Source organism: Triticum aestivum, chromosome 7A (assembly GCF_018294505.1).
Source record: "Triticum aestivum cultivar Chinese Spring chromosome 7A, IWGSC CS RefSeq v2.1, whole genome shotgun sequence".
NCBI classification, from domain to species: Eukaryota; Viridiplantae; Streptophyta; class Magnoliopsida; order Poales; family Poaceae; genus Triticum; species Triticum aestivum.
Genome location: NC_057812.1, coordinates 639,098,999 through 639,112,267, shown reverse-complemented (window position 1 = coordinate 639,112,267; position 13,269 = coordinate 639,098,999). Strand labels below are relative to the sequence as shown.

Genomic DNA, 13,269 nt, shown 5'->3' with positions numbered 1-13,269 from the left:
TCGAAGTAGAGGTTCTCCTCGACGTCCTGATCCCTTCAAGACGCCACCGGGACTGGCCGGGGACGGCAGCGGCGGCTGGAGTAGGTCTTCCCGTCGCTGCAGCGCTCCCCCTGATCGGATGGGGTAAGAGAATATCGGGAGGGGAGTGAAACCGTACGAGAATTGTGATCGCGCAGGCTGCCAACCCTCTCCCGTACCCCCTTTTATCTAGTGCTGGCGACAGGGGACCTAAACCATCAGTTGGTTTGGGTGCCCCCGATCAGGGCGCCTTAGTTAGGATAAAAAGCCCACGTACGTTGGTGCGTGGGGCCTTTTCATTATCATTATCTTTTTCTTTTTTTTTCTGTTAGACTAATAGATCTAACTGGCCTGTTAAGCCGTCAGATGAAAACCAACAGCGTGTAGCTACTATTTGATTCACATGAACCCAGCAAAAAGTGGTCGCTGACCCCATCAAAATACCTGTTGTGGTCACGTGGATAGCTAAATTAAGGGCCCGAAAGCCCATGAGCAAATATCAATGAGTCCATGCCCAGGCCTAAACCATGATTAACAAACAGAAAACGCAAAAAAGCAAACAGAAAATGCACGCAGCCGAACGCCTCATCTCTCTTCCGTTTGTTTTCCAACTAGCACAATTACAATGTATTTTAATTCATGTAAATATTTCACCTCTTAACCAGAGTGATATGGTAAATATTACAAATGATGTTTGATCAAGCAGGAGCTAGAGCTGCCGAGCTAGAGATGCAGGCTCGCCCTGCAGCACGAGCAGGAGCTACGAGCTGGGGGTCCTGTTCATCTTAACATATGTCCAGCAGACACCTCATTGTCCAAAAGAGAGCCTTATTGGTAGTGTATTTGTATTAATAAATTAGCAAGGTATTCTTTTTTATTTTTAGGAAAGTGTTTTTGTATGGAACTGCCTTGGCATGCATTCAGTAATTCACCACCATGCGAAATTTTAGACTCCAATACCAGGTGACCACGAAATATTTACAACATATGAAATATTGTCTTGAAGGACAACATGAAGAATATCAGCTTACACTGGTTCTGCTTTAACATGTATTCCATTCCATAAAAAAGCTCACTCCAGCAACACAGACCACATTGTCAATCAGATGTTCTATAATAATTAAAATAATTGCATTGGTAGCCGCCACTATTGTCCTGGAATAACTCTTCACATTGCAAATCTACATTCTTCCACATAACATAGAAAACAAAGAAACTGTAACTTTTAGAGTTTAATGGCAACTCAATGTGATGGCATCACTGACAATTAACTCAACAATCGAATATCCTTGGAAAAAACATCAAGAAATAGACCAATAATGGTGAAACTCACTTATGTACCATCGTATACACAAACACATAAGAAATTCGGGAACAGTTGGGTTCAGTCTCATGAAAAGGTATCTGAGGGTTCACATAACATGAGAGAATACTATACTGCCCATGCGTTACATTCTGTCAAAGATCCATGACTCTGATGATACTGCATGGACCAGCGCACTGCTAAAGAACGCAGAAGATTAATAAGGTGAAAGAATTTTGCTAGGGACATACCACGTTCCTCGAACTGATCAAATCCTAAACTACAGAGAAGGTTCGCTGATCCAATCACCTGCAGCAGGGAAGTTACACGACGAGGGAGTTAATGATTCTTCAGTTTAGGCAGCTGTTACCTTATCAAAAAACATCTAAAGCAAGATGCAACAGTTTCGTTCAAGACAACACATTCGGCCTCTAAGTACCGTCAAAATGGCAAACCAATTTGAAACTCACAACCGAAACTATACAGTTTCAGGAAGATCTTACAAAGTTAACTGAAACGGATAGCAATGTTAAATTACTCCTTGTAGACGCAATAAAAAATAGTACTTACATACTCTGTGGAAAGATCAAACAATGAATTATATCTATGTTAATTGTACTCTAGACAGATATTTTAAAATGCCTCTCAAATCTCAATACAGAAAACAGTAACTGTCAGAAGTTCAGAACAGAACTCGCAATGGACAGCAGCATTCAGAAGGTTGTATCTTTCACTATACTCAGCGAAAATTTGAGAAAAAATTCTCCATGGAAATTTCAAACCAAATACTGAAAATACATCCATAGCCCCATGGACAGATTCAGCCTTGAAGTTACTTTGAAACGCCTCGCAAAATAGGAAGTCATGCCTAAAACTGCAGTCTGACAAAAACTGACAGTAACTTCAGATAGGCATTATCTCCTAGAATACCTGACGAAAAATTGCAAATAAATATTCGTTGGGAAGGTCTTGAAAAGATATACAACTTTTATTTTAATGGCCCGGTCATATTCGACACCTAGAACCCTCAAAACGCAATCGATCGGTTACTGCACGCACTGCAAACAAAGTTGTGCAAAACAGACTTGCGAAAACAAACAGCAGGACAGGAAGGATTACTTCACTTCATACTTACAACAGATCACGCCCCTGCCCTCTCTATTTCGCTCTTTCTATCTCTTCCCTGCAGCAAACCTTCTTTCAAGCTGCCTCAAACACCATAGATTTGGATTGGTGTCCTCCTGAATACTCTGCCCCTGAGGCTTTCTTCTCCTTTTCAGAATCTGAACTTATCAAAATCACGCTAATTAGTGGAAAAGGATGCGGATTGACCTCTCACTAACACAGCCACGTGTGCCAACAAATATTTTAACCACTCACCCGGATCATTCATTGGTACAGAAAAATCACAACATAATTAAGCATATTATGCACCAGTCGAGAGAGCCGAATTAAGTGATCGGTGGCACAGCGGGATAGGCGCCCCCCGTGTGAAACCGCCTGACTCTGGAACCAACGACCAGAGCTCCGACGACAGGCGCCCGCCACGGCAGGACGGCGGGCCGAGCAGGGCGCGGCCACCACCGGGATCGCATTAGGCTCAGAGAAGTCGGTCAGGGTGGAGGACGTATCCGTGGAAACTGCAGGACGCGGCGCCGTCCGTGGCGGAAGGGCAGAAGGAGGCGCGCACGGGCGTGGGAGGGTGCTGGTAGCCCCTGCGCCCCATGGACGGGGCCGGCCCGCTAGACAAGCGGGGCGGCGGCGGCGGCAGGGGAGACGGAGGCCCGCGGGTGTGGGAGCCGGCAACGGCCGCGGCGTCGAGTGTCGCCGACGGTAGAACGCCGCAGGCGTGGGGGGCAGTTGGGGTAGGGGTAGGAGTCCCGACGGGGTAGGCAGTGGCGGCGCGCTGCGGCGGGGCTGAGGGCGTCGGCTCGCGGCAGGGGGTAGCGGCACGCTGGAGACGGTGATGCGATTTGGAGTTTTTTTTTCTATCCTCTTCGGGTTGACCTCGTCAGGACTGCGGGTTGATTCATACGAACTTCAGGAGCTTTTATGCAAAAGTACTAATAACGGACGACCAGAAGCATTAGCTGCTTTATTATTAAATTAAAAAAAATAAGGGAAAGATTCACATCTCTCCTGCTTGACTCTCCTCTATTCGTGTCGCTCGACGCTTCGGCCGCTGCAGATCCACAATGACAACAACTATAGCCCAAAAATTGTGGTAATTATATTACGTTGCCAGATCTTCTCTCTCTTGTATATGTTCTCTCTAACCTGTTTGACTAGTACAATTTATTTTGCCCTAGTTTTTTTATTTGTTTTCTCCATGGACTTTGATCGATCTTGGCTATGGAACGGTAATATTGGAAGAGAACTTGGCCATCATATCAAGATAATGGTACCTGCATATCAAGGTCATCCATTAAACGTAGGTATGTCTTGCATTTTTCTTTTTTTTAATGCAACACAATATGTTATTTGTGATCTTGGCTATTTGATTTTTCCTACAATTTTGGTCAAAGTTGATGAAATTTGGCTTTTTAAAAAATCTATACGCATCACATTATGAAACGGTTGTGTATTGTTTATGGGTGCTATACTTTTTGTTGAAATTAGACTTTAATCTTCATAAATTTGTACCAAATTCTCATAAAAGAGTGAATGAGCGAACCTAATGGCCAAATTTTCTGGCTCCGCCCCTGAGTACCTCCGTTCCGAATTATAAGGTGCTTTAGAAATTCCAGTATGGACTACATACAGATTGGAACACGTCTATATACATCCGATTCAGAAAAAGGTTAGAACATCTTATAATTCGAAACGGAGGGAGTAGTATGTAATACATTTTCTTTCTCAAATTGAAATCCAAATGCCCCTTGCTATAGCTACATAAAGTAAATAACAATACTACTCCTGCTCTCTTTTTTCTTTGCGGAAGAAATAAAGGTGACGTGAGAAAGAAACTCTTTTTACATGTACATGAAAAAAGAAACTACTTTGTGATGTTACATGTAAAACATACATTGAGTGCGAGACGGTTGGGATGAATCTCAACTGCATGCTCAATCATCCATTTGCCTACCGCGAATCTGCAGAAGAAAATAAAGGCAACATGAGAAAGAAACTCTCTTTCTACAGGCACATAAGAAAGAGACTACATTGCGATGTTGGTAGCACGTACATTGAGTGTTGGATGGTTGGGATGGATCTCAACTGCATGCTTCAACGATGCACGTGCCTGCTGCACGTCGGTATCCATGCCAGTTTTTCCTTCGATTTCAGCGTCAACTTTCTCGAGACGAGGGAGGTTCATCAGGCTATGAAAGTCCAAGCCATTGGTCCCTACCAGGCCGATGAACTCAAAACACTCAAGGCTGGACATTGCTCCCCGTACAAATCTGGGTTGGTTAGAATTTTCCAGTTCCAGGTATCTCAACTTGGGGAATGCACCCTCCTCCATGGTGTCAGGAAAAACAACGCCATCCTTGCAACGAATGCGTAGTGTAATGAGCTCTGAGAACCTCCCGAGGATCTCCATATCCTGCGGTTCCATAGCCTTCAATTTCATATTCAAGTGGCAGAGGTTCGGGAGGCATGAGGTGTTAATCCACACTGGCAGCCCAGGAAGCAGGCCATGCACTGTCAGATGACGGAGGTGGCCAAGGGCCACAGAGCCCGCGTAACCAGACCACTGCTTACAATCTCGACTCCAACAATCAACCATTATGACTTGAAGTTTTTGCAGATTGGCAAGATTTCCCATCAAATCTTTGAACAACATATTATCATGGTCCTCAAAGAGTACTTCGAACACTCTCATCTCCTTCAGCTTGCCCAGCCCCTTCAGAAAGTCTGTAGAGACAGTGTGCAATTTTAGCTCTTCCAGGGATGTTAGATTCGTGCAGTCCAACACCTCCATGCTAGAACCAGGAAAGCGCAGGCACTTTAGTTGTGTTAGCCGACCAACACTTTGAGGCAGTTTTTTTATGCCACTTCTGCCCAAGTCCAGTACCTGCAAAAACCTTAGGTCCCCAATTTCTTCAGGGACCTCTAAGCTCTCAAGCTGGTCCGATATTCCAAGGTACCTCAGGTGAATCAGCCTCTCAAGATGCTTGAGATGATAAGGAGAATCTTCGGGCTTCATAGAGAATTGCTCACTTCCCATGAAAGTGCACTCTTCTAAAGCCAACACACGTAGAGCTTTAAAGTTTGAAAGCAATGGCAACATGCTGAAATGACACATGGTGGCATTATATGACCTCACTTGATGCATGCTCATGTTAGCCACAGATCCATCCTGCTCATTTTGTATGGCTAACCTACGAGTGGTGCTATGCGAAGATGTGAGTTTCCTATTACTCTTCACGAAAGTAACAGCACTTTCTTCCTTTGACACAAAATGGATCATATCAAGGACCAAATCATGCACACGGCAAGCATATATGATGCTATGATATGGATACTCTACTGCCTGGATCATACTTCTATCTATGAGCATGTTGAAGTATCTCTCTCCAACCTCAAATAGCCCTTTTCCTGGTTCCTCAGGGACATATCCTTCGGCTACCCACTTCCATATTAAAATGTCTTTATCTATCTCATAATATTCAGGGTATATGCTTAAGTGTAATAAGCATATCCGTGGATAATATGGAAGATCATAGTAGCTATGTAGCAATATCTTTCTTGTGTTATACACTTCTTGGTTATCTTCATTCCCAAAACCAATGGAGTCATACACCTCTGACCAATCTGTTACTGGTTTACTAGCCAATAAGCTAGCTATTGTAATGATAGCTAGCGGTATCCCACCACATTTCTGCAATATCTTTTCAGATATCTTAACCGGTGGATCACAAGGGTTTTTGCTTTTACCAACAGATAATCTCAAACTGAACAATTCCTTTGATTTACCAGGAGAAAGGGCTTCTAAGCAGTAAATGTCACGTGCCGCTTTTGCCACTTCATAAATACGAGTAGTTGTGATTACTCTACTTCCGCATTTACTATCAATGAAAGCACATTTGATTAGATCCCATAAACCCATATCCCATATATCATCAATGACGATGAGGTACCTATTCACAGACAGCGTGAGATCCATGGATTAGTAAAATAGAAAAAGAAGAAATATGGCAAGCATCTCAGCCAAGAATCCAAAATGGCGTTATTTAATTCACGACAAGGTGCTTTAGGACAACTGAGACATAAGCAAATGATTAATGATGAATGGAAGCCACTATCAAAATACATGCAAGGGTTTGATTAAATCCACTCTATTAGAGTTTTGTAAAGTTAACTCCACAATCAAATATAGTTTATACAATACATCACAATACATCTATTTTTTATTCTTTTTCTGAACTACTCCCTCTGTCCCGTAATATAGGACGTTTTCGCAAGCTATCTTAGCTTCCGAAAACATCTTATATTATGGGACGGAAGGAGTAACATTTATTCATGTTAGGTGCACATAATTGCCAAGAACATTTGACCGTAGGTAAATCTGGACTTTTTTTGCTTAATACATGTAACAACATGCAGATGCAATCTAAATCTAATTGATGTAAAACATCTGCAGGAAAATGAAGCACCCATTTCTGCCTCACTCTTTATCACATCCGCTTAAAGGATACTATATAGTAAATGTTAGAGAAAACGTGTATAATCTCAACCGACTTTCCCTTCTCGTATCCTTCTCCAACTCTTGTAACTCTTTCCTTGTATGCCAAGGCAGGCTTGCCCCGATCTCAATATATACGACCCGCTCCTCATCGAGGGAGTTAGGGACCGCTCATTATCTTTCAGTAAATATGCATTTTCAAAGTAGGTGAAGTTAATTGGAATGAACATTTGACAATAGGCCAAATATGGAAAAAAATCTTAAACATATAAGAGTATGCCAATACAAATCTGAATCTTAACTGATGTGAAAATCTGCAAGAAAGTGAAACGCCCATTTCTGCCTCACTTTTTTATTATGACCACCAAAATTTAAACTATATAGTAAACATGCATTTGAAATGAGGTAAGTTTCTCATAGCATGTACATTATGACGGGTAGTGGTACCTCTTGTTCACAAGCAGCTCTCGGAGTTTAATAATAAGAAGGCGCACATCCAAGATTGTTGCATTGGAACAAGAGGCTTTGTCGACTTGGCTGAAAATACCCATGAGAACATTCTCCAGGTTAGGATTTTGACCCACCAAATAAAAAGCCTTGCATTCAAATTCCGTTTGCAACTTATTATAAACTGCTTTGGCAAGAGTTGTCTTGCCAAGTCCTCCAGATCCAAAAATTGAGAGTATCTTGAGCTGCTGCTTGGACACAAAGTCATCTCCATTTGCCAGTCTCTTGATTAGCTCGTCCCTTGGCTCCTCGATGCCAACAAGCTCTCTCTGATCTTTGAACTGAGCCATCAGCCGAGGGTCAACAATGGTTGTAGCAGCTAGACTTGCCTCAACATCATCAATCTTGTACCAGTCACGCTGATCCGTCACCTCCTGAATCTGATCCTTGATGGCCTTGATCGCATTAGCGATCTGGTGTCGGGTCTTGCCTTCTGTGAACAAGTTGGACACCTTCTTCACGAACCCTTTGAAGCTGTCTTGGTTAGCAGCTGGTTCAAAGCCGTGGACGCCCACCATGAAGCGTTCAACGACATCCTCCATCTCGTATGCCAGCTCCCTAACATCACCGGCCCAGATCTTGGAGTTGTCATCGAGCTTGTCACGCGGCACCATGGCCACTTTGCGGAGTGCGGCGTCTATGCTCCTCATCTCCCTCTCGAGAAATTCTACATCTTTCTTCACGCCCATTTGCAGCTTGTATTCTCCGTGGAGGAGCTCGAATAACTTGGGGAGGAGGGAGCCCATGGCCACCGTCGCAAGGTCCATGGCTCGAATGATGTCAGTACGTACATTGAGTGCGGGATGGTTGGGATGGATCTCAACCGCTTGCTTCAACGACGCATGTGCCTGCAGCACGTCGATACCCATGGCAGTTTTGCCATCGATTTCAACATCAACTTTCTCAAGACGAGGGAGGTTCACCAGGCTATGAAAGTCCAAGCCATAGGTCGGTACCAGGCCAATGAACTCAATATACTCAAGGCTGGACATTGCTCCCCGTACAAATCTGGGTTGGTCAGAATTTTCCAGATTCAAGTATCTCAACTTGGGAAATGCACCCTCCTCCATGGTGTCAGGAAAAACAACGCCATCATCGCAATGAATGCATAGAGTAATGAGCTCTGAGAACCACCCGAGGATCTCCATATCCTGCGACTCCATAGCTATCAGGTTCATATCCAAGTGGCAGAGGTTCGGGAGGCATGAGGAGTTAATCCACACTGGCAGCACAGGAAGCAGGGCATGCAGTGTTAGATGACGCAGGTGCCCAAGGGCCACAGGGCCAGCGTAATCAGACCACAGCTCAGGATCCTCTTGATACCAACAAGTAACCCTTATGACTTGAAGTTTTTGCAGATTGGCAACACGTCCCACCAAATCTTTGAACAACATATTATCGTCCTCTTCAAAGTATAGGTTCAACTCTCTCAGCTCCTTCAGCTTGCCCAGCTCTTTCAGAAAGTCTGGAGAGACATGGTGCAACTGTAGCGCTTCCAGAGATGTTAGATTCGTCCAGTCCAACACCCCCATGCTAGAACCGCCAAAGTGCAGGCACTTCAATTGTGTTAGCCGACCAACACTTTGAGGCAGTTTTTTTATGCCACTTCTGCCCAAGTCCAGTACCTGCAAAAACCTTAGGTCCCCAATTTCTTCAGGGACCTCTAAGCTCTCAAGCTGGTCCGATATTCCAAGGTACCTCAGGTGAATCAGCCTCTCAAGATGCTTGAGATGATAAGGAGAATCTTCGGGCTTCATAGAGAATTGCTCACTTCCCATGAAAGTGCACTCTTCTAAAGCCAACACACGCAGAGCTTTAAAGTTTGAAAGCAATGGCAACATACTAAATTGACACATGGTGGCATTATATGACCTCACTTGCTGCATGCTCGAGTTAGCCACATATCCATTCTGCTCTATGGCTTCACTATTTATGGCTAACCTACGAGCAGTGATGCACAGAGATGTCCTGTTACTGTTCGATGCAGTAACAAAACCTTCGTCTTCTGATAGAAAATGAATCATATCAAGCACCAAATCATGCACATGACAAGCATATATTATGCTGTAATATGGCTTCTCTACTGCCTGGATCATACTTCTATCTATGAGCAAGTTGAAGTATCTCTCTCCAACCTCAAATAATCCTTTTCCTGGTTCCTCATGCACATATCCTTCAGCCACCCACTTCCAAATTAAATTGTCTTTTCTGATCTCAAAATCTTCGGGGTATATACCTAGGTGCAATAGGCAAAGCCGTGGATAATATGGAAGATCATAGTAGCTATATAGCAATATCTTTCTTGTGGTATCCACTTCTTTGTTATCTTCATTCCCAAAACCAATAGAGTCATAGACCCCAGGCCAATCTGTTACTGGTTTACTAGCCAACAAGCTAGCTATTGTAATGATAGCTAGCGGTATACCACCACATTTCTGCAATATCTTCTCAGATATCTTAACCGATTCATGATAAGGGCTTTTGCTTTTGCCAATAGATAATCTCATACAGAACAATTCCTTCGATCTACCAGGAGAAAGAGGTTCTTGCTTGTAAATATCACTTGCCTCTTTCGCCACTTCAAAGATACGAGTAGTTATGATTACCCTGCTTTCACACTTGCTATCAATAAAAGCACATTTGATTATATCCCATGAACTCATATCCCATATATCATCAATGATGATGAGGTACCTATTGACATGGCAGCATGAGATTCATTGATTAGTAAAACTATATCTAAAGTGTCGTCCTAGAAATAGAAGAAATTGGCAAGCATCTCAACCAAGAATCCAAAATGGCATTATTCAATTCACGATCGACAAGGTGCTTTGGGACAACTGAGACATAAGTAAATGATTAATGATGAATGGAAAATAGTACGTATCAAAATACATGTAAGGGTTTGATTCAATCCATTCTATTAGAGTTTATATAAAGCATCTATTTTTTTATTTTTATTCGGAATTAACATTTATTCCTATTAGGTGCAGATAATTGCCAAGAACATTTGACGTAGGTAAATCGGGTAAAATTTGCTTAAAACATGTAAGAACATGCAGATGCAATCTAAATCTAATTGATGTGAAACATCTGCAGGAAAATGAAGCACCCATGTCTGCCTCACCTCTTTATCACGGCCGCTTAAAGGATACTATAGTGAACATGCATTTTTCAAATTAGGTGTAGATAAATGGAATGAAAATTTTCTTATAACACGTAAGTGTATGCCGATAGTCTGAATCCTAACTGATGTGAAAATCTGCAAGAAAGTGGAGCACCAATTTCTGCCTCACTTTTTATTATGGCTGCTAAAAATTAAACTATATAGTAAATATGCATTTGCAATGAGGAAAATCCCTCACAGCATGCAAATTAGGATGGTAGTGGTACCTCTTGTTCCCAAGCAGCCCTCGGAGTTTTTCAATGAGCAGCACATCATCTAACATTGTCGGATTGGAACAAGTGTCTTTGTCAAGTCGGAGGAGAATACCTATGAGAACATTCTTCAGGTTGGGATTTTGACCCACCGAAAAAAAAGCCTTGCATACGAATTGTGCTTGTATCTTGTCGTAAACTGCTCTGGCAAGAGTTGTCTTGCCAACTCCTCCAAATCCGAAGATCGAGAGTATCTTCAGCTGCTGCTTGGACTCACAATCATCTTCATCTACCAGCCTCTTGATTAGCTCATCTCTTGGCCCCTCGATGCCAACAAGCTCTTTGTGATCTTTGAACTGAGCCATCAGACGAGGATCAACCATGGTTGTAGCAGCTAGACTTGCCTGAAGATCATCAATCTTGTACCTGTCACGTCGATCCGCCACCTCCTGGACCTGGTCCTTGATGCTTTTGATTGCATTGGCGATCTGGTGGCGCGCCTTGCCTTTCGTGAACAGGTTAGCCACCTTCTTCACGAACCCTTTGAAGCCGTCAGGGTTAGCGGCGGGCTCGAAGCCCTGGACGCCCACCAGGAAGCTTTCAACGACATCCTCCATCTCGTACGACAGCTCCCTGACTTGATTGGCCCAGATCTTGGAGTTGTCGTCGAGCTTGTCATGCGGCACCATGGCCACTTTGCGGAGGGCGGCGTCTATGCTCGTCATCTCCCTCTCTAGAAATTGCACATCTTTCTTCACGCCCTTCTGCAGCTTGTATTCTCCGTGGATGAGCTCGGCCAGCTTGGGGAGGAGGGAGCGCAAGGCCGCCGTGGCGAGGTCCATGGCTCGAACGGTGGCTTTCGCTTCTCTTGGACAGTTCTTGTACGTCAAACACTGTTGGTGGAGATGGGTGGCAGAGTTGGTGGCTGGATCTGGAGAGGGCGGCGGAGATGGGAAAACTCGGCGACGGAGTGGGGCTGGAGAGGGTGTCGGAGTGGAGACGATGGCGGATGGGAGCTGGAGGGGGTGGGGGAGTGGAGGCGCCGAGGGGAAAGAGGGCCGGAGGAGGCGGCAGCAGAGGTGCCTGGTGGCTGTGTGCTGGGCAGGAGCGCGAGGAGGGGGGGAAGAGGGCGGAGCAGCTAGCAGTAAAAGCAGGCAACGGCGTGATATTTACTCTCTCTGCGTCTCTCCATAACATTCACATGGGCAGGACCTGAAAAATAAAAATAAAAAGGTTGGTGGGAGGGAACTTTTGGCTCCCGCCACGGTCTTCCCAGAACGCGACCTTGCCGGAATGCCTCGACGTCAGCGACCACCGGACCCTAACTGCCGCTCCGCCGAGCTTCCGCCGATCTGCCGCCGCCCCACAAGGTGCAGGCCCACGCGGGCGTCGTGAGATACGGCCGCGAGATACGCTAGCTAGCTAGCTACTGCTACTTACGCCGCCACCTACGAGCTAACTACCTAGCTACCGCGGCGTCGCGAGTGAGCTAGCTAGCAAGCAGCCGCTCTCGCTCGTTGCCGCCGCCACCGCCGCGAGGTAGCTGTTGTCGCCTGCTCCTCGCGTCTGCCCCCGTACGGTCCTCCTCGTGCTCCACGGTGGCGTCGTCACTGACAACACGCGCACTTCTCCTGTCCTTGACGAGATCCTCGCGGTGGGAGCGGTCGATACGGATCTAAATGTAAATGAACGAACGTTTTTAGGGGGGTTTGTGCAATTTTGCCGGGACAAGGCAATATTTTGCAGGAACTTTTTTGGCGAAACAGAAGTCATACTGTAAAAATGCAAAAAAAGAATTTTTACGGTATCCTTTAAACTGATTTGTGTGGGATGGGGTATACCAGATCTGCTAGAGATGCTCTTACTTTTTTGTGCTCATGGTTATTACTAGTGATACTTATCATGCTATTTTTTCCTTTGCAGATCTTTCAAGGAAGATCATGCGAGGTACTAGGTGCGCCGTCGGATGCTTTATTTTGCGGGTTCAAGACTTGTATTACTCAATTAAAATCAATACAATCCATCGCAGCCAACTCCAACACCTCCGGAGGAGCCGAACCAATCCAGTCATGGTTCTACCTTAAGCTCTATCAAAAACAGCTAAACTATCGTTGGCTTTATTTTGCGACCGTGAGACATGAGTAATACAAGATTGACAAAGACTAAGAAAATATCTAATCTCCTTTACTAGAAAAGCATAAGCAGAACGGTCAATACCGTCACATGTGATCATAGACACCGCCACAAGAGAACCCATCTCGACTGTAATAGGCAAATCTGATCGATGTATAGCATAGGAGAGCCCCTCCATGCATGCGCATAGTTCAGCCTCCAAAGCATCTCTACAGGAGAACAGACCCCTGCACGCTGATACGTCTCTGCCGTATCTACTTTTCCAAACACTTTTGCCCTTATTTTGGACTCTAACTTGCATGAT

General features: G+C 44.6%; 1 protein-coding gene across 6 annotated transcripts; it reads right to left on the bottom strand.

Annotated features, from left to right (window-relative positions):
- Positions 1–1,354: 1,354 nt before the first annotated feature.
- LOC123148858 (disease resistance protein PIK6-NP) lies at positions 1,355–11,817 on the bottom strand. Of its 6 annotated transcripts, XR_006474199.1 has the most exons (7): positions 10,848–11,817; positions 7,395–10,148; positions 4,506–6,402; positions 4,347–4,413; positions 2,702–3,726; positions 2,457–2,604; positions 1,355–1,630 (listed from the first exon to the last, which is right to left on the bottom strand). XR_006474199.1 is itself a non-coding variant. In XM_044568375.1 (5 exons), exons 1-4 carry the CDS (start codon positions 11,672–11,674, stop codon positions 4,387–4,389), a joined length of 5,505 nt encoding a protein of 1,834 aa, XP_044424310.1. In that variant the 5' UTR covers positions 11,675–11,817; the 3' UTR covers positions 1,355–1,630; positions 4,347–4,386. The 6 variants fall into 6 exon arrangements, 5 of the variants coding, with proteins under 5 accessions (XP_044424310.1, XP_044424309.1, XP_044424308.1 ...); XM_044568375.1 differs by lacking the exons at positions 2,457–2,604; positions 2,702–3,726; XM_044568374.1 differs by lacking the exons at positions 1,355–1,630; positions 2,702–3,726 and having other exon boundaries at positions 1,640–2,604.
- Positions 11,818–13,269: the final 1,452 nt, after the last annotated feature.

Coding starts and splice junctions, on each gene's coding strand:
- LOC123148858 (XM_044568375.1), bottom strand. CDS start 11,674: ATGGACCTCGCCACGGCGGCCTTGCGCTCCCTCCTCCCCAAGCTGGCC. Junction 6,403..7,394: donor GAGCTGCTTGTGAACAAGAG/GTACCACTACCC, acceptor GTCTGTGAATAG/GTACCTCATCGTCATTGATG. Junction 4,414..4,505: donor CCAACCATCCAACACTCAAT/GTACGTGCTACC, acceptor TTTCTTCTGCAG/ATTCGCGGTAGGCAAATGGA.